Here is a 25,599-nt window from a genome sequence, read left to right as displayed (position 1 = left end):
GGACTGGGAAGGGGAGTTAAAATGGCTCTTATTGGCCTTGCTTTACCTTGAGAAAAATATTACTGTTAATTATTTTGGAGTGAAGGTGAACATTTTTTAGAGTAGCACGGTGTCTCCACTTGTAGAGCTGCTGCCTCCCAGCGCCGGAGAGCTGAGTTCAATCTTCACTTCGGTTGCTGTCTGCGTGGAGTTTACAAGTTCTCTCTTTGACTGCGTGTGCTTTTTACGGGTGAAATATTGAATGGTGGTCCTGGCTCGAAGGGCCGAATGGCCTACTCCTGCACCTATTTTTCCACTTTTTTATATTTTGATGGATTAATTAATCAAACTTTGGATCTGTTAGAGCAACGTTGACATGTTTGTGCCTTTGCAGGACGCAGGGCCTGTGCTGGAGAAACCCTGGCCAGGGTGGAGCTCTTCCTGTTCTTTACCATTCTGATACAGAAGTTCCGGTTTCAAGTCCCCCCGAATGTGAACAATCTGGAGCTTGTGTCCGGTGTGGGCCTCACATCATCCCCAAAATACCGAAACGTGTGTGCTGTGCGTCGCTGATGTCAACACACCTTTTGACAGAATAAAAATATTTGGCAAAGGAAATCTGTGAGAAAACATCTTTATGTGGCAATTGTTTTTCTTTGGAATGTGGTACCGTATATCCATCTGCCTTCAAATGCATCTTACAGTGCCCTCCATAATCTTTCGGACAAAGACCCATCATTTATTTATTTGCCTCTGTACTCCACAATTTGAGATTTGTAATAGAAAAAAATTACATGTGGTTAAAGTGCACATTGTCAGATTTTAATGAAGGCCATTTTTATACATTTTGGTTTCACCATGTAGAAATTACATCAGTGTTTTTACAGTTTCCCCATTTCAGGGTAAACATAATGTTTGGGATGCGGCCATGTCATGTCAGTATTTTGCATGCAATGACTGCTTGAAGTCTGCGACTCATGGACATCACCAGTTGCTGGGTATCTTCTCTGGTGATTCTCTGCCAGGCCTGTATTACAGCCACCTTTAGCTTATGCTTGCTTTGGAGGCATGTCCTCCTCAGTTTTCTCATCAGCATATAAAAGGCATGCTCAATTGGGTTCAGATCGGGTGATTGACTTGGCCACTCAAGAATTGACCATTTTTTAGCTTTGAAAGACTCCTTTGTTGCTTTAGCAGTATGTTTAGGATCATTGTCTTGCTGGAGAATGAACTGCCGGCCATGAAGTTTTGAGGTATTTATTTGAACTTGAGCAGTGTCTGCATGTGACTGTACACTTCAGGATTCATTATGCTACTACCATCAGCTGTTGTATCATCAATGAAGATCAGTGAGCCAGTACCTTCAGCATCCAAACATGCCCAGGCCATAACACCCCCACAAAATGTTTCACAGATGAGGTGGTATGCTTTGGATCTTGGGCAGTTCCTTCTGTCCTCTATACTTTGATCGTGCCATCACTCCGATATGTTAATCTTTGTCTCATCTGCCCACAAGACCTTTTTCCAGAACTCTATTTGTTCTTTTAAGTACTTCTTGGCAAACTAACCTGGCTAACCAGTGGTTTGCACCTTGCAGTGTAGCCTCTGTATTTCTGTTCATTAAGTCTTCTGTGGACAGTAGTCATTGACAAATCCGCACCTGGCTCCTGAAGAGTGTTTCTGATTTGTCGTACAGTTGTTTGAGGATTTTTCTTTATTATAGAGATAATTTTTCTGTCATCAGCTGTGGAGGTCTTCCTTGGCCTGCCAGTCCCTGTGTGATTAGTAAGCTCACCAGTGTTCTCTTTCTTCTTAATGATGTTCCAAACAGTTGATTTTGGTAAGCTAACGGTTTGGCTGATGTCTCTAACAGTTTTATTCTTGTTTCTCAGTCTGATAATGGCTTCTTTGACTTTCAGTGTCACACCTTTGGTCCTCATGTTGATAAACAGCAATAAAAGTTTCCAAAGCTGATGGAAAGACTGGAGGAAAGACTAGGTGCTGAGAGCTCTCTTATACCTGCATTAAGGACGCATTTAAACACACCTGATCAATTACAAACACCTGTGAAGCCGTGTCCCAATGATTATGATGCCATGAAATGGGGGGACTATGTATAAACGCTGTTATCATTTCTATATGGTGAAACCAAAATGTATAAAAATACCCCATTAATAAAATCTGACTATGTACACTTTAATCACATGTGTTTTTTTCTATTACAAATCTCAAATTGCGGTGTACAGAGGCAAATAAATAAATGATGGGTGTTTGTCCCAAACATTATGGAGGGCACTGTAAATACCACAATTGTATCTGTCTAAGTTCATAAGTTATAGGAACAGAATTAGGTCATTCGGCCCATCAATTCTACTCCGCCATCAATCATGGCTGATGGTACCTCTACACTGTTAACTTCCTTAAGTTTCCGGGCATCATATCATCATGATAAATACAGGTGAAAAATGTTAATTTAATACATCAATTTTAAACAGGTCAATATAATACCTGAATATAAAAGGGAGAAGTGGTAGAGAGGGCTCTTCCCACCACATTGAGGCACTGTGTAGTGGGACTCTCTGGTAAACTTTAAAATAATTTATAATTGTGGACTGGGTGGCTAAGGTGATCATGGGATAAATTGGGCAGGAATTGAAGGAATTAAAAGAAACATGTATTTGATATAGAGACAAGGAACTGCAGATGCAGGTTTACAAAATAACTCTAAAGGGTCCGAATAACATAGGCCATTTAACCTACAAACCCGCACGTCTGTGGGAGTTAACCGGAGCAGGAGGAAGGAACCCCCAGGGAGAACTTGCAAACTCCACACAAACAGCACCCGGGGGCAGGATTGCATCCGGGTCTCTGGCTCTAGAAAACTGTGTTCAGATCTGATCAAGTGGACCTCCTGTAGAAACGAAGAACTGCAGATGCTGGTTTATATCAAAGAGAGACAGAAAGTGCTGGAGTAACTCAGCGGGCCAGGCAACATCTCCGAAGAAAGCAGTCTGAAGAAGGGTGCATACCCGAAATGTCACCTATCCTTTTTCTCCAGAGATACTGCCTGGCCCGCTCAGTTACTCCAGCACTTTGTGCCCGCATGAAGTGGACATCCTGCCGGGTTTATCTGAGCGGGTAACATCTGATTACAAGCGGTGAATGATGGAAGTTGTGGAACTGAACTCAGGAGTGCTGAGATTTCTGGAGCGATGAATCTAAGCGGCAGCAACATAGAGACAGCGATGCTTCTCTCAAGCGCTGGGTGCAAGTGGGGAACAGAACGGGCCCCCATTGCTGCCTCCTCCCGCTCCCTCTTACCTCCATGAGACTCTCGTGGGGTTTCTTCAGATCCATCAGGTGCAGGTGACCGATGATGGGCAGACAAGGGGGTCCCGGGGGCAGGTTGAGCGCTCCATGGCATTTACAGCCGCGGCGAAAGTAAACGAGGAGCAAGAGGGAGAGGGCGCCGAGGATCAGTAAAGTGGCTGCGTCCAGCGGGAAGGCGCTGCCCAACGCCATCTCTGGGCTCCCCTTGACTCCTCGCTCCTGTCAGCGCCCCAGAGCAGGGTCCCGGACCGCAGTGTCTCTCACCTTCAGCCCCACTCGCCTCTGTTTAAACCCTCCTCCTGAAACCTGGAAGTTAAAGGTGTCAGCGGGGGCGGCGGTGACGAACGAGGAGCCACCTCTTGGCTGCGGATTCAGTAAAGTGGCGTCAGGGCAACTAACGTTGGTGGCAAGTGGGAGGGAGCCGCACTCAGCTGTCCCCGGACACTTACTCAGTGTGACCGTGAAACCAAAGCATTCAACCCCGGCAACGTTCAACAGGCGACGCGGTGTCTGTGGCAGAGTCAGAGTTTCAGCTTGAAGACTCGCCGTCAGCAATGGATTTCACAGATTTTAAGTAAACGGGGCCTTCATCTGTAGCTGAACGTTGTGGGATGATTCTAATGATGAAAACGGGATGGTGATTGAGGATTTAATGGAGAATAAAAACCTTGTGTGTCTTAATGATGGAAGTGGGACGCGAATCAACATCAGAACAGGGTCAGAATCAGCCATAGACCTCACACTAGTGCCAGACTCATTGGCGGGTGTTATGTTCATGGTTTGTTCATGGGAAGTAATTCGAAGAACAACGGTAGGAAGTGACCACTACCCGATAGAAATAGTAGTAGGAGTGAGTTTAGAGGAGTATAATACAGAGATAATGGTCTTTTAGTGGTGCTGATTGGGAGAAGTTTAAGATTATTAGTGATCAAGAAATTGAGAAAATTGATATTTATGAAGATGTGGATAATTTAAATATTTCTGTTTGTGAAGCCATTTTAGAGGCAGCAACGAAGTCCATTAAGAAGAAAGGAGGTAAGCACAACAAGAAGAGTGTACCATGGTGGACTAAGGAGTGTGACAAAGCAATTAAGTGTCGAAATAAAGCTTTTAACATTTTGAAAATAAATCACAATTTTCAGAATCTTATTGAATACAAAAGGTTGCAAGCAAGTGTAAGAAGAGTAATAAAAAATGCAAAGAGGGAATTTTGGAGGACATTTTGTAACTCAGTGGGAAGGGAGACAAAAGTAGGTCAAGTTTGGGGAATGATAAGGAGAATGAAAGGAATTAAAAGAGAATACAAATATCCAATCCTAACCGACAGTGAAATTACAGCAGTGAAAGATGAAGAGAAAGCAGAGATGTTGGAAAAATCTTTTGCTAAAATTCACAGTTCAGCCAATGTTAGTGAAGAAGGAAGAAAAGGAAAAGAAAATACTATAGCAGAGAATATACAGTTAATACGACATGAGGAAGACACTAACGATGTTCTTAACAAACCATTCACAAAGACAGAATTCAACTGAGTTCTTAGAAAAACCAAGATATCAGCACCAGGTAAAGATCAGATTTGTTACACCATGTTAAACCATCTCAGTGAAACATCCAAGGATTTTTTGTTAGAATTTTATAATAAAGTGTGGGAGGGTGGGAAATTACCGCAAAGCTGGAAGGAGGCAGTAGTAATCCCAATAGGAAAGCCAGGTAAAGATCTGACAAACCCAGGGAATTATAGGCCTATTGTGTTAACATCCAACATATGTAAAGTAATGGAAAAAATGGTAAATGAAAGGTTAACATATTATGTAGAAAATAAAGGATATTTATCCAATTACCGGGGTGGAAGATTGCAACTTTCACGTGGTCCGCCCTGTTTTGACTAATGCAATCAACTCGACGTGCACAAACGGAAGATCAAATTGAACAAGTTGTCCAACAACTTTAGGCTGTGCGCGCCACACGAAAGAAGAAGAAGATCCAATTACCAGAGTGGTTTTAGGAAGGGGAGAAACACCATGGATCCAGCTTTATGTTTAGAACATGAAATTAGGAGAGCACAAATTAACAGAGAAAGTGTAGTAGCTGTATTTTTTGATATTGAGAAAGCATATGATTGTCAAACCATGCTGGGAAAAGGAGAGAAGGGAAACAAAATGTTTTGGATGGACAGTGATCCAGAGAGCATTACAAATCAGCATAGCACAATTAAATGTGGTTCCAACGGTTCCATTACCTTCAATTCCACCTTGGATACTTCCAGATGCAGCAGTAGACTTTACAATATTAGAACAGAAAAACAAGGATAAACAATGTATGTAAAATTCATTCATCATACAGGAATACATTGACAGATACTACAGTTTTGTCCAGATTTATACAGATGCATCAAAAGATTCAGTTGATAAAGTAGGAGTAGCATTTATTGTACCAGAATTTCACATCAAAGTAGGGAAGAGGATCAATAATGAGGTCTCAGTATACACAGGTGAAATGATTGCAATATTGTTAGCAGTACAGTGGGTCGAGGATACTAGGCCTTTAAGGACAGTTATTTGTTCAGATTCAAGTTTAGCAATAAAGAGTTTACAGCACAGCCATTCAGACAGTAGACCAGACATTTTGATTGAAATACAACAAATACTATTCAGAATTCAAATGATGGGGCTTACAGTCATAATTTTATGGGTACCAGCACACATTGGCATTAGAGGAAACAAAATGGCAGATAAGGTAGCAAAAGAGGTAACAAAAAGAAGTAAGATTGATTTAAGTATTAACATAGGTAAAACTGAAATCAAAGACATTATTAAGCAAAGACTGAAGGAAAGATGGCAAAAGCAATGGGAGGAAGAGCGGAAAGGATGGTGGTTCTACAGAGTCCAGAGGGAAGTGGGAGAAATGAGATGTGCAGGAAAAAAAACAGAAAAGAGGAGACAGTAATTTCAAGAATCAGATTTGGACACACTGGTCTGAACAGTACACTTTTTATAATAGGCAAGCATAATACAGGCAGATGTGAATACTGTGGGCAAGAAGAGACAATAGAGCATGTCATTGTACATTGTGAGAGGTATGAGGAAGAAAGAAGACAAATGAGTGAACGATTCAGAAAAGAAAAAGTACAATTTGATTTAATAGATATTTTACAAAAGAATTAATATAAGTGCTATCAAATCCTATTGCTTTTTCTCAGGGTAACCAATTTGTTCGGAAAGATATAGGTTATTAGTATATAAGTTATAATGTTATTTGATCCACACTCCATACTAGTTGGTGGCGGTAATGCACTAAAAATTTATTTGCCAACCGCCAAAAAAACCCCAGAAAAAACTACTACATCTATAGCTGAATTTGTTCCTGCAATGGTCTGGTGGGAATTTGCTCCCTTCGTCCTTAGAGCTGCGGCTCCCTCCCACTCGCCACCAACGTTAGTTGCCCTGGCGCCACTTTACTGAAACCGCAGCCAAGAGGTGGCTCCTCACTCGTCGCCGCCGCCCTCGCTGACACCTTTAACTTTCAGGTTTCAGGAGGAGGGTTTAAACAGAGGCGAGTGGGGCTCAAGCTGAGAGACACTGCGGCCCGGGGACCCTGCTCTGGGGCGCTGACAGGAGTGAGTAGTCAAGGGGAGCCCAGGGATGACGTTGGGCAGCGCCTTCCCGCTGGACGCAGCCACTTTACTGATCCTCGGCGCCCTCTCCCTCTTGCTCCTCCTTTACTTTCGCCGCGGCTCTAAGTGCCATGGAGCGCTCAACCTGCCCCCGGGACCCCCTTGTCTGCCCATCATCGGTCACCTGCACCTGGTGGATCTGAAGAAGCCCCACGAGAGTCTCATGGAGGTAAGAGGGAGCGGGAGGAGGCAGCAATGGGGGCCCGTTCTGTTCCCCACTTGCACCCAGCGCTTGAGAGAAGCATCGCTGTCTCTATGTTGCTGCCGCTTAGATTCATCGCCCCAGAAATCTCAGCACTCCTGAGTTCAGTTTCACAACTTCCATCATTCACCGCTTGTAATCAGATGTTACCCGCTCAGATAAACCCGGCAGGATGTCCACTTCATGCGGGCACAAAGTGCTGGAGTAACTGAGCGGGCCAGGCAGTATCTCTGGAGAAAAATAATAGGTGACATTTCGGGTCGGCACCCTTCTTCAGACTGCTTTCTTCGGAGATGTTGCCTGGCCCGCTGAGTTACTCAGCTCTTTGTGTTTCTCTTTGATATAAACCAGCGTCTGCAGTTCTTCCGTTTTTCTTCTCCAAGACCCTGATCCACTGTCTGCTGCTGATATAGTTAACTCCAGAGTTGACTCCCTGAACATCCCGCGAGAAACGCCCAGGCTAACGTGAGTCATCTCTTTTCAAATACTGGGCGGCCACATTGGGGCAGCTGGTGGAGCCGCTGCCTCACAGAGCCAGAGACCCGGGTTCGATCCAGCGGGTTTATAGTTAAATTGGTCTCGGTATATTGTCCCTAGTGTGTCGGAGACTGGTAGAATCTGGGAGCGATTGATGAGAATATGGAGAGATTAAAGTTGGATTAGGTTAGTGCAATATTAGTGTAAATGGGGTTTTGATGGTCAGCGTGGACTCGATGGGCCAAAGGGCCTATTTCCGTGCTGTATCTCTCTTTCGAAAAAAGAATACAGAAATGTATAATGCGAGGTTCACAGGGTTATAAGGAAATTTTGCTATAAAACATATGAGTAGAATTAGGCCGTTTGGCCCATCGAGTCTACTCTGCCATTGGATCATGGCTGCTCTATTTTTTCCCTCCTAGCCCCATTCTCTTGCCTTCTTCCCTAATCTTTGATGTCATTACTAATCTAGAACCTATCATTTCCACTATAAAAAAAACCCAATGTCTTGGATGCCACAGCCATCTGTGGCAATGGAATCAGCAAATTCACCTCCCTCTGGTTGAAAAAAATCCTCCTCATCTCCATTCTAAAGATACGTCCTTGTATCCTAAGGCTGTGCCCTCTGGTCCTTCAAGAGTCAAGAGTCAATTTAATTGTCATTTGGACCCCTGGAGGTCCAAACGAAATGCCGTTTCTGCAGCCATACATTGCACACAAATAGACCCCAGACACAACATAATTACATTTTACATAAACATCCATCACATAGCTGTGATGGAAGGCCAAATAAACTTGTCTCTCCACTGCACTCTCCCCCCCCCGGTGTCAGAGTCAAAGTCATAGCCCCCGGCTGGCGATGGCGATTGTCCCGCGGCCATTAAAGCCACGCCGGGTGGTGCGAGGTCGCACACCGGGTCTTGGTGTTGGAGCCCCCGGTGTGCGCTCGCAGAGTCCGCGGCCATTCCAGCCGCGCGGGGCAGTGATGTAGGCCCCGCTCCAGGAGCTCTTAAACCCCGCAACACGGGCGGGAGAATTCGCCGTTGCAGGAGCCCCGAAAAGCGGTCTCCCTCCAGGGAGCCGCGGGCTCCCGGCGCCGCCGTCCGCCAGACCTGTCGTTGGAGCCTCCGACTCTCCGGTAGCAGCAGCAGCAGCAGCAGCAGCGCTCCTCCACCGCTCCACCCGCTCCGGACTCGGCCAGCTCCGCGACGGCACGGTGAGTCGGCACCTGAGTCCCCGGCTTCTTCCCGTTGGAGGCCGCTCCTCGTTGTGGCCTCAACGACACCTGAGACCCGACGAGAAAAGGTCGGGTCTCCAGTGCAGGGAGAGATTCAAAAAGTTTCCCCCCACCCCCACCCCCCCACACACACACCCCGACATAAAATAACAAAAACTACATAAAAACACGGACAAAAAATAATAAAAACGCGGACAGGCTGCAGAGGCCGCTGCTGGCCGGAGCCGCGCCGCCTACCTTGACTCTCCCATTACTGGAAACTTCCTTTCCACCTCCATCCTATCTGGGCCATTCATTATTATTTATTGCCCAACCATCGTAGTCCTGAAGGCTGCAGAACAAATGGTGATAAATAGGATGAGTATAGATAGGTACATGATGGTCAGTCTAGATACAATGGGCTGAAGGGCCTGTGCTGGCACTCTGTGTTGCTATCAGATCATGACACTGAACTGCATTCCTGAATTGCTGTCCTTGGGGATGGTGATCCATTAACTGCTGACAATGACGATGTTCGGATGCACATTCACATCAAACTATGGAGAGAAATTTGGACGTGTTATCGCTCTTCTTGCACCCTCTGTCCTTGCCCTTTTCATGCTGTTGTTTTCGGAATTGCTGTTAGAAAAGGGAGAATAATTTTATTTCATCAACCACTGTACTGCTTACGCAATAGGCCTGAGAGTTTCCCTCACGGTTTAACTTGTGCAAGCGGAATATTTTTTTGTTATCAGAGTAAAACAAGTCAAGGGGTTGTGGCAATATTGACGAAAATAAATCGGCTACACATGCAATGCCCGCGATGTGATGACCTTATTGATTAGTTCCACAGACTGTGAGGAAGGAGCTCCATTTGCATCTTGAGCTCCTTTCTCTATGCCAGAAAATGTGTCTCACAGTTTTCTGATACAAAAGTCTTTGCTCGCAACAAAAAAGGGTGCAATCTTATTGGTTTATGGAATGAGTGACAGTGGGTTACAAGGTAATGTGAAACCACATCATGAGGTGACCATTTACTGCTTGGTTATTACAGTGTAATTGGTATCACAGCAAGGTTATAGCACAGGAGGTCATTCAGCCCTTCCGTGTCAATGCTGGTGTTCTACCAGAGTAACAGAAAATCTATCCACTGGCTCATGAGTTTAGCTTTATTTGGTTAATTGTCGCATGTACTGAGGTAGAAGCCATACACTAGTTTTTATTTTAGTAATTTAGTTTAGTTTAGAGATACAGCACGGAAACAGGCCCTTCGGTCCACCGAGTCCAAGCCGATCTGTGATCCCCGCAACGGTAACACCATCCTACATACACTAGGGACAATTTAACCAGGCCAATTAGCCTACAAACCTGTACATCTTTGTAGTATAGGAGGAAACCGAAGCACCGGGGAAAGCCCACGCAGGTCATGGGGAGAATGTACAAACTCTGTACAGACAGCACCCATAACAGGATCAAATCCGGGTCGCAGGCACTGTAAGGCTGCAACTCTACCACTGCGCCACCATGCTGCCCGATTTGCACAGCAGTGGATCAGCCTTACAGTGCCATATCCAGTAAACTAATAATATAATAAAATGAAAATGTTATTAATTGTTCATGGAATCTTGTTCCTCCTGTTTAAGCTGTCTGAGAAGTACGGTCCTATCTTCAGCATCAAGCTTGGAACCATGAAGGCTGTGGTCCTGACCGGCTACGAGACCGTGAAGGATGCTCTCATCAATCATCCCGATGAGTTTGGAGGAAGAGGTCGCATCCCAATGTTTGATGTCGTAGCCAAGGGTCATGGTAACTCGTCTTCATTGTCGTTGAACCCTTGATAATATTTGGTTGCATCCTCATTTAGTTCTGTTAAGTGGAACTTGTTTTTCTAAGCTGTAAAACTTTAAAGGACTTTGGACAACACATGATTCTTTAATTGAGATTGGTACCCAATCCTTTGCAAATTGTGCTTAATTTATTTACATAATACATGAAACCATTTACTTGGGGATTTATTGTAAGATTGTTTCACAAACTAATAAAGCTTTTCCACTATTTTAACATATACCTATTTTTGTCACTTTGATTATATTTGTCACACTTTCCAGCTGTTGTATAGTCTGAGGAGGCATTGAAACTTTCATATTTCAACACATGAGATCGTTCGGCCTGTCTTGTCTAGGCTGGCTCTTAGCACGGTCCTGAATGTCCCATTATTTATTTGTAATTTATTCTCATTCTTATCCACGCAAAGAAAAAGGAAATATAAGTGAAATTTAGCCAGCTGAAATCAGACAGGGATCTTAAAGAATATAGAGTGAGCAGGAAAAAATGACAAAATGGCCAAAAAGGGTTCTTGAAATGTTTTTGGCAGGTATGGTTAAAGAATATCAAATAAGCATTTTATACTTTATATTAATTATATTAAGTAGGACCATGCAAGGACAAAGGAGGAAATTTGTTCTGGAGACAGGAGAAATGGGTGAGGTACTAAATGAACACTTTGCATTGGTATTCAACAAGGACAACAACGGAGGATTGTGAGATCAGTGTGGCCGATGCTAATATTTGAGGACATGTTGATATCTAGAATGAGGAGGTGTTGGATCTAGTAAAGAACGTTAAGGTGAGATGTCCCCTGGTTCTGATGAGATTGATCCCAGGTTATGGAGAGAGGCAAGAGAGATCGATGGGGCCTCAACAAACATCTTTGTATCCTCTCTAGCCAAAGGCGTGGTCTCAGCAAACTAGTTAGTGGTTAATATTTTCCATCTGATTAAAAAGGGAAATTAAATTAATCTATCAAATTACAGGCAGGTGAGCCTTGAATCAGTGGTGGCGGAGCTACCGGCGATGATTCTTAGTGACAGGATATATTCATATTTCAAAAAACATGGGCTAATTAGGGATAGTCAGCATGGATTTCTGCCGATCAGATCATGTCTTATGAACTTGATTTAGTTTTTTTGAGGAGGTTGCAAAGATGATTGAGAGTAAGGCAGTGGATTTTAACTACATGGACTTAAGTAAGGCATTTGCCAAGGTCCATCATGGTGTGCTAATCATGTGATCTATGGTGACTTGGTAATTTGGATTCAAACTGGTTAGGTCATTGAAGACCAAGGGTAGAGATGGAATTTCTCTGATGCGAGGTATGTTAGCAGTGTTGTTCTGCAAAGTTCAGTACTAGCACCTCTGTTGTCAGTGAATGACTTGGACATAAATGTAGACGGGCTGATTAGTAAGTCTGCAGATGGCAAATTAATTGATGGAGTTCTGAGCAGTGAAGAATAATCTCAGAGGATACTGCAGAATGTGGATCAGTTGAAGATATGGGCAGAGAAGTGGCAGATGGAGTTTAATCAGAAAATATAGCATGGAAGCAGACCGTTTGGCCCACCTCGTCCATGTCACCCAAGTTGCTTATCCGAGCTAGCTGAGTGGCAAGGCAAACAATACCTGGTTCTAGTCGATACCTGCTCAGGATGGTTTGAAATTGACCTGCGCAGTAGCGTAACCTCAGCCATGATCATTCAAGAACTAACTCGCCACTTCTCTGCCCATGGAGCCCCCCTAAAGCTACTCTCAGACAATGGAACTCAATTCTCCAGTCAGCTCTTCAGGAATTTCGTGAAAAACTGGGACTTTCACCACGTCACCAGCAGCCCCGAGTACCCACAGTCCCAACGGCCTGGCTGCGCACGGTAAGAAGCGCAAAACAACTAATGGAACGTTCACACAGGGCAGGCTCTGATATTTATCTCGACTTACTCAACCTACGGAACATCGTCTGCGACCCTCTCCTGGGTTCTGCAGCCAAACGGCTCATGTCACGGTGAACACGCTCCACCCTGCCTATGGCCAAGCAACTGCCAGAACCCCAAGTTCATGCACCGTCTGTGATCCAATCCCAGCTCCAACGTCGCCGCGACATATAAAGAAAATACTTCGATAAAACCAGCTCCCCGCTTCAACCGTTCAACAAGGGACACGTTGTCCACTTTCGGTCACTCCGAGGTTTACGACTGCCTCTGAGCCATTCTGGGATCAGCCGCAGAGCCACGCTCTTACTTGGTCAACATTGACAACGGCATCTATCGGCGAACCCGCCAACACCTGGCCAAGCTGGCCATCCGCAGGTCACGGCACCAGACAGTGGAGGGCTCTAACCGAGCCAGCTGCCTACCCCTTTTCCGGGGTTACGTCCATGCCCGGGTGGGGTTAGAAAGGGAATACGCCCTGTCTACGGGCACCCTGAGGGAGTTCTGGGACCGCTGGGCTCCGCAGGGTGTTGAATGTATCCTCAATAAGGATTGTAACATAGTTGTATAATAGTTTATTATGGATACATGTTTGTATTGTATTATGGTGGTGGCTTCTGGCTTGTTTTATTGTAGTGTCGATATTATTTTTAATAATTGAATACATTTTTTGATTTAAAAATAAAACACCTCCTCCCGGTTAATGAACCGGCACCTCCACGTCCTAACCCGGACCAGTCATCCCTCACGCTCCATGAATAATACTCCAGCTATTCCTCTACCGGTGCCAGCGCCATCCCTGCCCTCCCCCGTGCCCCCATCCCCACCTGTGTCTTCTCCTCTGCATTCGCCCAATAAGAGACTTGCTCTCTCAGGGAAGGATGAGGTGCACAAGGGGTATTACCGTACACGTGCAGGTCGTGTCTGCAAACCAAACCCGCTAATTGGAAAATTTACTGGTTACACTTAAACTGTGCATGACCTGTCTTGTTTTATGTGCTCACATATGCACAAACAAGTACACGTAAAATAATAAATACCGCACCTTATACTGGTGTTTTGCAATTGCTACACTAACCACTCTATACCTGTATATGCTTTCCTTCCTTAAGAGGAAGGATGTAGATTAACCCTTATTAATTCATGCCATTTATAATCTCCACTACACATATGTGCATGCCACCCTGTACATGGTATTACGGTACTACACAGCTTTACACTAGCAAGGTCAGCCAGCTCGTTCTCTCTCTCTCTCTGTCTCTCTCAAAAGCCAGCGGAGCCAGTTGAGAATGGATGGCTGTTTGAATGTTCCTGTTTGCCTGTGGAATAAAGATTGATTTTCACTATATGTGGACGGTGTGGATCATTCATAAACACCTATGTTTCATAGAAACATAGAAACATAGAAATTAGGTGCAGGAGTAGGCCATTCGGCCCTTCGAGCCTGCACCGCCATTCAATATGATCATGGCTGATCATCCAACTCAGTATCCCGTACCTGCCTTCTCTCCATACCCCCTGATCCCCTTAGCCGCAAGGGCCACATCTAACTCCCTCTTAAATATAGCCAATGAACTGGCCTCAACTACCCTCTGTGGCAGAGAGTTCCAGAGATTCACCACTCTCTGTGTGAAAAAAGTTCTTCTCATCTCGGTTTTAAAGGATTTCCCCTTTATCCTTAAACTGTGACCCCTTGTCCTGGACTTCCCCAACATCGGGAACAATCTTCCTGCATCTAGCCTGTCCAACCCCTTAAGAATTTTGTACGTTTCTATAAGATCCCCTCTCAATCTTCTAAATTCTAGAGAGTATAAACCAAGTCTATCCAGTCTTTCTTCATAAGACAGTCCTGACATCCCAGGAATCAGTCTGGTGAACCGTCTCTGCACTCCCTCTATGGCAATAATGTCCTTCCTCAGATTTGGAGACCAAAACTGTACGCAATACTCCAGGTGTGGTCTCACCAAGACCCTGTACAACTGCAGTAGAACCTCTCTGCTCCTATACTCAAATCCTTTTGCAATGAAAGCTAACATACCATTCACTTTCTTTACTGCCTGCTGCACCTGCATGCCTACCTTCAATGACTGGTGTACCATGACACCCAGGTCTCGCTGCATCTCCCCCTTTCCCAATCGGCCACCATTTAGATAATAGTCTGCTTTCCTGTTTTTGCCACCAAAATGGATAACCTCACATTTATCCACATTATACTGCATCTGCCAAACATTTGCCCACTCACCCAGCCTATCCAAGTCACCCTGCAGTCTCCTAGCATCCTCCTCACAGCTAACACTGCCCCCCAGCTTAGTGTCATCCGCAAACTTGGAGATATTGCCTTCAATTCCCTCATCCAGATCATTAATATATATTGTAAATAGCTGGGGTCCCAGTACTGAGCCTTGGGGTACCCCACTAGTCACTGCCTGCCATTGTGAAAAGGACCCGTTTACCCCTACTCTTTGCTTCCTGTTTGCCAGCCAGTTCTCTATCCACATCAATACTGAACCCCCAATGTCTTGTGCTTTAAGTTTGTATACTAATCTCTTATGTGGGACCTTGTCGAAAGCCTTCTGGAAGTCCAGATACACCACATCCACTGGTTCTCCCCTATCCACGCTACTAGTTACATCCTCGAAAAATTCTATAAGATTCGTCAGACATGATTTACCGTTCGTAAATCCATGCTGACTTTGTCCAATGATTTCACCACTTTCCAAATGTGCTGCTATCCCATCTTTAATAACTGACTCTAGCAGTTTCCCCACTACCGATGTTAGACTAACTGGTCTGTAATTCCCCATTTTCTCTCTCCCTCCCTTCTTAAAAAGTGGGGTTACGTTTGCTACCCGCCAATCTTCAGGAACTACTCCAGAATCTAAAGAGTTTTGAAAGATTATTACTAATGCATCCACTATTTCTGGAGCTACTTCCTTAAGTACTCTGGGATGCAGCCTATCTGGCCCTGGGGATTTATCGGCCTTTAATCCATTCAATTTACCCAACACCATTTCCCGGCTAACCTGGATTTCACTCAATTCCTCCAACTCCTTTGACCCGCGGTCCCCTGCTATTTCCGGCAAATTATTTATGTCTTCCTTAGTGAAGACGGAACCAAAGTAGTTATTCAATTGGTCCGCCATATCCTTGTTCCCCATGATCAACTCACCTGTTTCTGACTGCAAGGGACCTACATTTGTTTTAACTAATCTCTTTCTTTTCACATATCTATAAAACCTTTTGCAGTCAGTTTTTATGTTCCCTGCCTGTTTTCTTTCATAATCTATTTTTCCTTTCCTAATTAAGCCCTTTGTCCTCCTCTGCTGGTCTTTGAATTTCTCCCAGTCCTCCGGTATGCTGCTTTTTCTGGCTAATTTGTACGCATCATCCTTCGCTGTGATACTATCCCTGATTTCCCTTGTTATCCATGGATGTACTACCTTCCCTGATTTATTCTTTTGCCAAACTGGGATGTACAATTTTTGTAGTTCTTCCATGCAGTCTTTAAATGTCTTCCATTGCATATCCACCGTCAACCCTTTTAGAATTAATTGCCAGTGAATCTTGGCCAATTCACGTCTCATACCCTCAAAGTTACCTTTCTTTAAGTTCAGAACCATTGTTTCTGAATTAACAATGTCACTCTCCATCCTAATGAAGAACTCAACCATATTATGGTCACTCTTGCCCAAGGGGGCACGTACAACGAGATTGCTAACTAACCCTTCCTCATTACTCAATACCCAGTCTAAAATAGCCTGCTCTCTCGTTGGTTCCTCTACATGTTGATTTAGATAACTATCCCGCATACATTCCAAGAAATCCTCTTCCTCAGCACCCCTGCCAATTTGATTCACCCAATCTATATGTAGATTGAAGTCACCCATTATAACAGTTTTGCCTTTGTCGCACGCATTTCTAATTTCCTGTTTGATACCATCTCCAACTTCACTACTACTGTTAGGTGGCCTGTACACAACACCCACCAGCGTTTTCTGCCCCTTAGTGTTTTGCAGCTCTACCCATACCGATTCCACATCCTCCAAACTAATGTCCTTCCTTTCCATTGTATTAATCCCCTCTCTAATCAGTAACGCTACCCCACCTCCTTTTCCTTTCTGTCTATCCCTCCTGAATATTGAATATCCCTGGATGTTTAGCTCCCAGCCTTGGTCACCCTGGAGCCATGTCTCCGTGATCCCAATCATAGTCATTAATAGCTATCTGCACATTCAACTCATCCACCTTATTACGAATGCTCCTTGCATTGAGACACAAAGCCTTCAGGCTTGTTTTTACAACACTCTTACCCCTTATACAATTATGTTGAAAAGTGGCCCTTTTTGATTTTTGCCCTGGTTTTGTCTGCCTGCCACTTTTACTTTTCACCTTGCTACCTATTTCTTCTACCCTCATTTTACACCCTTCGGTCTCTACGCTCACACATTTAAGAAACCCTTTCCCTTTAACTCCATCCTCCACTGTCCCATTCAACACCCCACCCCCCTTATTCAGTTTAAAGCCACCCGTGTAGCAGTGGCAAACCTGCCTGCCAGAATGCTGGTCCCACACCTGTTAAGATGCAATCCGTCCCTTTTGTACAGTTCCCCCTTACCCCAAAACAGATCCCAGTGATCTAAGAATCTAAATCCCTGCCCCGTGCACCAGTTCCTCAGCCACACGTTCAGGTCCCGTATCTCCCTGTTCCTGCTCTCGCCAGCACGGGGAACTGGAAGCAAACCGGAGATAACAACCCTGGAGGTCCTGCTTTTCAACATTTTTCCGAGCTCTCTAAAGTCACGCTGCAGAATATTCATCCCCTTCTTTCCGACATCGTTTGTGCCGACATGCACTACCACTTCCGGATGTTCACCTTCGCCCTTGAGGATTTTCTGCACTCTGTCCGTGACATCCTGGATCCTGGCACCGGGAAGGCAGCACACCATCCTCGCATCCCGTCTGTTGCCGCAGAAACCCCTGTCCGTACCTCTCACGATGGAGTCTCCCACTACAATGGCCTTGCCTGCCTTAGGCCTTTTTGGTTTTGGCTCAACAGCCCTATTCGCATCACAGGCCAGTCCGCCGCTCACGTCTTCTGTCCCAACAGCTTCTAAGCGGATGAACCTGTTTACAAGAGGTACATCACCCGGGGCGTTGGCATTCCATGCTTCCCTCCCTTTCTCACTGTCTCCCACCTTCTCTCTTCCAATACCTTAGGTGTAACAATCGTACTGTAGGACTTGTCGAGGAACGACTCCGTTTCTCGTACGAACCGGAGGTCATCCACTTGCTTCTCCAGTTCCCCAACACGGCCCTTCAGGAGCTCTACCTGGATGCATTTTTCGCATTTGTAGCAGCCAGAGGCACCAGCGGTGTCCTTGACCTCCCACATACTGCAAGCATCGCACTGAATCAGCTTGCCTGACATCTCCTTCTTTGGTCTCTACCTCTCAAGCGTATTGCGTGGTCTCCTCTCCTAAGACTCTTGAGCCAAAGACTCACACTTTTCTCACAGGGCACTTCCCTCACTAGGCCGCTCACTCACTGCCACTCGCAAAGAGCTGTCCTGCTTAAATACCATCAAGCTAATTTTGAATCCCGTATGAGGTGTTGCAGTTGGTAGGTTAAATATAAGCGGTAAGTATGCAGTAAATGACAGGTGCTTCGAGAAGCATTGATACACAGAAGGATCTTGGGCTGCAAATCCGCAACTCCCTGAAAGTGGCACTGTGTAAAAGTGGGGAAGTAATGATGCAGGTTATGGGGAGAAGGCAAGAGAAAGGGGTTGAGAGTAAAAAATATATCGGCCACGATCGAATAGTGGAGCATTCATTGCCACAGAAGGCTGTGGAGGCCAAGTCAATGGATATTTTTAAGACGCAGACTGACAGATTCTTGATTGGTAAGGGTGTCAGTGATTCTGGGGAGAATGCAGAAGGATGGGGTTGAGAAGGAAAGATAGATCAGCTACAATTGAACAGCAGGATAGACTCAATGGGCCAAAGAGCCTAATTCTGCTCCTGTGTCTTATGGATGATGTGCTGTACTGTTCTATGTTGTGTATTCTCTTTTATATGTTCATGAAAGTAAGCATGCAGATGCAGCAGGCAGTGAAGAAACCGAATGGCATGTTGGAGTTGAGTATAGGAACAAAGAGGTCCTTCTGCAGTTGTACATGTTCCCAATGTTGGGGGAGTCCAGAACCAGGGGCTACAGTTTAAGAATAAGAGGTAAGGCATTTAGAACAGAGATGAGGAAACAATTTTTCACACAGAGAGTTGTGACTCTGTGGAATTCTCTGCCTTAGAGTGTGGTGGAGGCATGTTCTCTGGATCCTTTCAAGAGAGGGTTTGATAGTGGGTTAAACATAGCAGAGTCAGGGGATATGAGGAGAGGGCAGGAACGGGGTAATGATTACGGATGATCAGCCATGATCACATTGAATGGCGGTGCTGGCTCAAAGGGTCAAATGACCTACTCCTGCACCCATTGTCTATTGTAAATTGCCTCACTAAAACAAACTTTCTCTCTTGAACCATTGTTTTCCATCTAGATTTTGGCATTTAAAAGTGAAGCTCACCTTTGACTTGGTTGTAAGTTGCTTTGACAAGTTGTCACATTGACGGTTTTAATTACAGGCATCGCCTTTGGTCATGGGGAATCGTGGAAGCAGATGCGAAGATTCACCATGTCCACTCTGCGGGACTATGGAATGGGCAAGAAATCTATCGAAGATAAAATCATTGAAGAAACCCATTTCCTCGTAAAAATGTTTGAATCGTACGAAGGTGAGTCTAAATTAAGAGGCAAAATGATCAACTCAGCTCTGCCTACTTCTAATCATTTATAATGTAAGATGTGCATTAAAGAATCAATCCACTATTCAAGGTAACAACCATTCAATTCATAGAAGTTTGACACAAAGTGCTGGAGTAACTCAGCAGGTCATGCAGCATCTGTTTTCTCCAGAGATGCTGCCTGTCGCGTTGAGTTACTCTGACATTTTAGAAACATAGAAAATAGGTGCAGGAGTAGGTCATTCAGCCCTTCAAGCCAGCATTGCCATTCAATATGATCATGTCTGATCATCCAAAATCTGGATCCTGTTTCTGCATTCTCCCCATATCCCTTGATTCCGTTAGCCATAAGAATTATATCTAACTCTCTCTTGAATATTTCCAGTGAATTGGCCTTCACTGCCTTCTTTGGTAGACAATGCCACAGACACACAACTCTCTGGATCAAAAAGTTTTTCCTCATTTCAGTTCTACATGGCCTACCTCTTATTCTTAAACTGTGACCCCTAGTTCTGGACTCCCCCAACCTCGGGAACAATTTCCCTGCATCCAGCCTATGCAATCTCTTAAGTATTTTATATGTTTGTATAAGATTCCCCCTCATCCTAAATTCCAGTGAATATAAGCTCAGTCGATCCATTCTTTCATCATGTGTCAGTCCCGCCATGCCAGAAATTAACCTGGTGAACTTAATCTGCACTACCTCAATAGCAATAATGTCTTTCCTCAAATTAGGGGACCAAAATTGTACACAATAGTTCAGGTGCGGTCTCACCAATGCCCTGCACAACTGCAGTAGGACCTCCTTGCTCCTAAACTCAAACCCTCTCGCAATGAAGGCCAACGTGCCATTAGCCTTTTTCACTGGCTATAGTACCTGCATGCTTACTTTCAGTGACTGACGTACAAGCACACCCAGGTCTCGTTGCACCTCCCCATTTCCTGATCTGACACATTTCAGATAATAATCTGCCTTCCTATTCTTGCCACCAAAGTGGATAACTTCACATTTATCCACATTATATTGCATCTGCCATGCATCTGCCCACTCACCCAAACTATCCAAGTCACCCTGCAGCCTCATAGCATCCCCCTCGCAGCTCACACTGCCACCCAGCTTTGTGTCATCCACAAACTTGGAGGTGTTGCATTGAATTTATTTGTCTAAATCATTAATACCCTACCCCCAATACCACGTGCTCTAATAATACACACTAATCTCTTGTGTGGGACCTTGTCAAAGTCTTTTTGAAAGTCCAGATATACCACATCCACTGGCTCTCCCTTATTCAATCTCTTTGTTATATCCTAAAACAATTCCAGAAGATTAGTCAAGCTTGATTTCCCCTTTATAAATCCATGCTGACTTTCACCGATCCTGTCACTGCTTTCCAAATGTGCTTCTATTACATCTACATCAACAACGACTGGTGCACCAACAACACTGCAGTAGAGAGCTACTGTTCCCCAGACCTGGAATACCTAGTGATTAAATGTAGGCCGTTTTACCTGCCTCGGGAGTTTACTGTGGCTATCATCATGGCCATATACATCCCACCACAGACTAATGCTAACCTAGCGCTAGCACAGCTGCACTCGGCCATCAGTAAGCAGCAGGATGCTCACCCCGACGGTGCCTTCATTGTTGCAGGGGACTTTAATCAGGTCGACCTACGAGCTGCACTCCGCAAATTCCACCAGCATGTGCAGTGCCCTACCAGGGGCTCAAACACGCTGGATAAAGTGCACACAAACATCAAGGACGCATACAGAGCTCTCCCCTGCCCATCCCTGGGACAATCCGATCACCTCTCACTGTATTTACTGCCTGCATACAAACCCCTCATCCGCAAGACCAAACCTGCAATAAGGACGGTCAAAACATGGACCGAGGACGCCACTCTACAACTCCAGGACTGCACCTGAACAAAGGTATAAAAAAAGGCCAAATACATCCACAGGCAAAGGGTAGAAGAACACTTAAATGCCACGGACACCAGAAGCATGTGGCAGGGTGTCAGGGACATCACTGACTACAAGAGCAGCCCCGCCTGCCCTCACGGTGATATCACACTGACCAACGAGCTAAACACCTTCTTTGCCCACTTCGAAACTGGCAACACCACCAAGAGTGGAATAGCCCCGGCCATGGCGGAGGGACAGGCCTTATTACTGAGCACTCAGGAGGTACAGTGCGCTCTGCGTAGGATCAATCCACGCAAGGCTACAGGCCCAGATGGAGTCCAGGGAAAGGTACTATGGGACTGTGCTGTACAGCTGGCGAAAGTATTCACGAGAATCTTTAACCTGTCTCAATCTTTGGCAACGGTCCCCAAGTGCCTGAAAACAGCTACCATAGTGCCGGTGCCGAAAAAGTCTAAAGTCACCAACCTGAATGACTACCGCCCGGTTGCCCTAACTCCAATACCCATGAAGTGCTTCGAAAGGCTGGTCCTCTCCCACACCAAATCCAGCATCCCTGCCTGACTGGACTCTCATCAATTTGCATACAGGGCAAATAGATCAACAGAGGATGGCTCTTCACACTGTCCTGACTCACCTGGAAAGACAGGGCACGTACGTGAGGATGCTCTTCGTAAACTATAGCTCTGCCTTCAATACAGTCATCGCCACCAAGCTCACCACCAAACTCCACCAGCTAGGCCTCAGCTCGCTGATATGCGATTGGCTCCTGAATTTTCTGACGGAGCGACCGCAGGCAGTGAGACTGGGCCCGCACCTGTCCTCCACTATCACTCTGAGCACCGGCACACCACAGGGCTGTGCACTGAGCCCCATGCTCTACTCCCTCTTCACACGGAACTGTGTTCCTGCATTCGACACCAACACCATCGTGAAGTTTGCAGACGACACAACAGTGATTGGGCTGATCACCAACGGTGATGAAACAAAATACAGAGCAGAGGTACAGAACCTGGCGGACTGATGCACACGTAACAACTTGTCACTAAACATCACCAATACCAAGGAGCTGATTATTGACTTCAGGAGGTCCCATAATGGAGAATACGCCCCAATCTCCATCTACGGGGAAGTGTGGAGAGAGTGTCCAGCTTTATGTTTCTGGGCACTCACATTTCAGAGGACCTCACATGGTCCACCAACACCGCTGCGCTGGTCAAGAAGGCACAGCAATGACTGTTCTTTCTGAGGACATTAAAAAAGACTGGTTTGCACCAACAGCTGCTGAAACCTTCTACCGCTGCACCAGAGAGAGCATATTAACGTATGGCATCTCTGTTTGGTGTCTCAGCTGCATGGAGGCGGAGAGGAGAGCTCTTCAGCGCGTCGTCCACAGAGCGCAGAGGATCATTGGGACAGAGCTACCAGCCTTGGAGGGCATCTACCACACACGGTGCCTCAGGAAGGCCGTCAGCATCCATAAAGACTCCTCACACCCTTGTAATGGACTGTTCGAACTACTTCCCTCCAGATGTTACGAGGCCTTCTACGCCCGAACCTCCAGACTCAGGAACAGCTTCATTCCCAGAGCTATAGCGGCCCTGCTGAGTGCCCCCCACCCCCCATGGACTGTCTCTCTCGGATGGTCACGTCGTACAGACACATCTGCACTTTAATCTGTTTGAACTGTTTTGACTATTTTCTGTTGTTTTTACAAACCATGTTCTCGGGGTATCTAAATCTAAATTTAAATTTTATTAGTTATTTAAGTTATGACATCGGATGGAAGCTGCATATCAAATCTCGTTGCGCTTATGTGCAATGACAATAAAAATATTATTATTATTATTATTATTATTATTATTAATTATTATTAATAGCATCTTCCCCACTACCGATGTCAGGCTAACTGTTCTATAATTCTCAGTTTTCTCTCTCCCTCCTTTCTTAGAAAGTGGGGTCACATTAGCTACCCTCCTGTCCACAGGAACTGATCCAGAGTAGAGAGAACATTGGCAAATGATCACCAATGCACCCACGATTTCTAGGGCCACCTCCTTGGGTTGTAGACTATCAGATCCTAGGGATTTATCTGTCTTCAGTCCCAACAGGTTACTGAACACCATTTCCTGACTAATGTGGATTTCCTTCAGTTCCTCCCTCCCACTAGATCCTCGGTTCCCTAGTATTTCTGGTTGACTGTTTGTGTCTTCCTTAGTGTAGACAGAACCAAAGTCCTTGTTTAACTGGTCTGCCATTTCCTTCTTTCCCATTATAAATTCACGTGTTTCTGACGGAAAGGGACCTACATTTGTCTTCATTTATCTTATCCTCGTCACATATTTATAGATGGTTTTACAGTCAGTTTTTATATTCCCCGCAAGCTTTTGTTCATGCTCTATTTCCCCCCTCTTAATTAACCACTTTGCCCTTCTTTGTTGAATTCTAAATTTCTCCCAGTCCTCCAATTTGCTTCTTCCTCTGTCCAATTTACAGTATATGCGTCTTCCTTGGATTTAACACTATTCCTAATTTCCCTCATTAGCCATGGTTGAGTCGCCTTCCCTGTTTCATTTTTACGTCAGACAGAGATGAACAATTGTAATTCAACCATGCAATCTTTAAATCTTTGCCATTGCATATCCATTCTCAACCCTTTAAGTATCATTTACCAGTGTATCCTAGCCAATTCCCGTCTCATACCATCAAAGTTACCTTTCTTTAAGTTCAGGACCCTTGTCTCCGAAATAACCATATCATTCTCCATCTTAATGCAGCATTCTTCCATATTATGTTGCCCAAGGGGCTATGCACAACAAGATTGTTAACTAATCCTTCCTCATTACACAATACCCATCTGTGTCTATCTTTGGTGTAAACCAGCATCTTCAGTTCCTCCTTACACTTTCAATTCATAAAATTATGTTAGTTGTACCCTTGTCAATCCTGCTTAGTGGTAGATCATGAGTCTTTGACCTGATATGTTAATTTAGAGGACATTCTCCAAAGATACTGCCTGACCTGCTGAGTGTTTCCAGAATTTTTCTTGCTACTACCTCAGATTTTCAGCTCTGTATTACCTCTGTTGAGTGGATTCAAATACTCCACTTTGGCTTGTATAAAATGGCTAGATTTCCATTCATATATATAGACATCATAGGCAATGTCCACTTGTTATTGCTCCTCAACTGAGGAAAGAGTTAAATGTTTACGACATTCAAGAGTGTGGAGTTGTACATCAACTGGACTGGGAATGGATGGCAAATATCTTCTTTGAAGGGCATCAGTGACCAGATGAGTTTTAAACAACAATCACCATTCCAAGAAAAAGACAACAGAGCCAAACAAAGAGTGGTTTGTGGTTGGATAGAGATTTTGCTGTTAATCTTTGCACAATTTGGCAGCAAAGCCCACGTTGACTCAACCTCCCACTTTAGTCTGACTGTTTGCGGAACTGGCTGATTGCTGCTTTAAAAATATCATGTAAAACTTGCCACTGAAGTAAAGAGCCAGACCTCAATAAAAAGAGACTGATCAGGGTATCACATAAATATCAATTGGATTACACTGTTGACACTAACTTATGAACAATGTGTATTTCTGCAGGCCAAGAATTTAATCCAACCCTCAAGTTAAACATTGCTGTGGCCAATATAATCTGCGCAATAGTTTTTGGTGACAGATTTGATTACGATGATGAAAGGTTCATTAGTTTGGTGAAGAGAGTGAATGAAAATATGCAACTTGGTGGATCTCCGATAGTGCAGGTAAATCTCATTTTATTCTCGGTTTCCAAACACAGCCTGATTTACGTAATAGGGACTTACGTAAACTCACACATAAGCAATAGGGAGGTTGCACGGCAGTCGAGATCATGACCCGTGACCCGTACTGTTGCCACGCAACGCCAACTGGAGTACACGCCGTGAATGTCAGGTAAGCATTTACTATGGCTGACAGCACAGCCAACCCTTCTTCTGTCCCAGCATCCACACTCTGGTTCCACGCTCACGGACCCCGGGCCATCTGTCCCCGCGGTCGGGGGGGGGGGGGGGGGGGGGGGGTCGGTTCACTGTGTCACCCACAGCGCGTGACAGTGCTGCCGCACAGAGGGATACGGGGTGGAGGGTGGCCTTGGCTGGACAGTGCTGATCCCAGGGTGCTGTCCTGAGCAATGCGCTCCTTCAGCCGCTTAAACCCTGCTCGAGTTCAGAGCAAAGACACTAGAGCATTTGATTCAGAGC

At 45.1% G+C, this 25,599-nt stretch overlaps 1 protein-coding gene and 1 pseudogene across 1 annotated transcript in view; one reads left to right on the top strand and one right to left on the bottom strand.

Moving 5' to 3' along the window:
* The first annotated feature begins 6,738 nt into the window (after positions 1–6,738).
* Positions 6,739–25,599, top strand: part of LOC129694389 (cytochrome P450 2K1-like) — a 29,932-nt pseudogene continuing 11,071 nt past the window's right edge.
* LOC129694390 (cytochrome P450 2K6-like) overlaps positions 9,076–25,599 on the bottom strand; it is a 30,999-nt gene continuing 14,475 nt past the window's right edge. The window contains exon 2 of the mRNA XM_055631087.1: positions 9,076–9,513. Within this exon, the coding sequence (XP_055487062.1) occupies positions 9,427–9,513 (87 nt within the window). The 3' untranslated portion in view covers positions 9,076–9,426. The remainder of the gene's footprint in view (positions 9,514–25,599) is intronic.

The sequence above is a fragment of the Leucoraja erinacea genome, unplaced genomic scaffold (genome assembly GCF_028641065.1).
Source record: "Leucoraja erinacea ecotype New England unplaced genomic scaffold, Leri_hhj_1 Leri_649S, whole genome shotgun sequence".
Classification (NCBI taxonomy): domain Eukaryota; kingdom Metazoa; phylum Chordata; class Chondrichthyes; order Rajiformes; family Rajidae; genus Leucoraja; species Leucoraja erinaceus.
The sequence above is the reverse complement of the archived record's forward strand: the minus strand, read 5'-3'. Positions and strand labels throughout refer to the sequence as shown.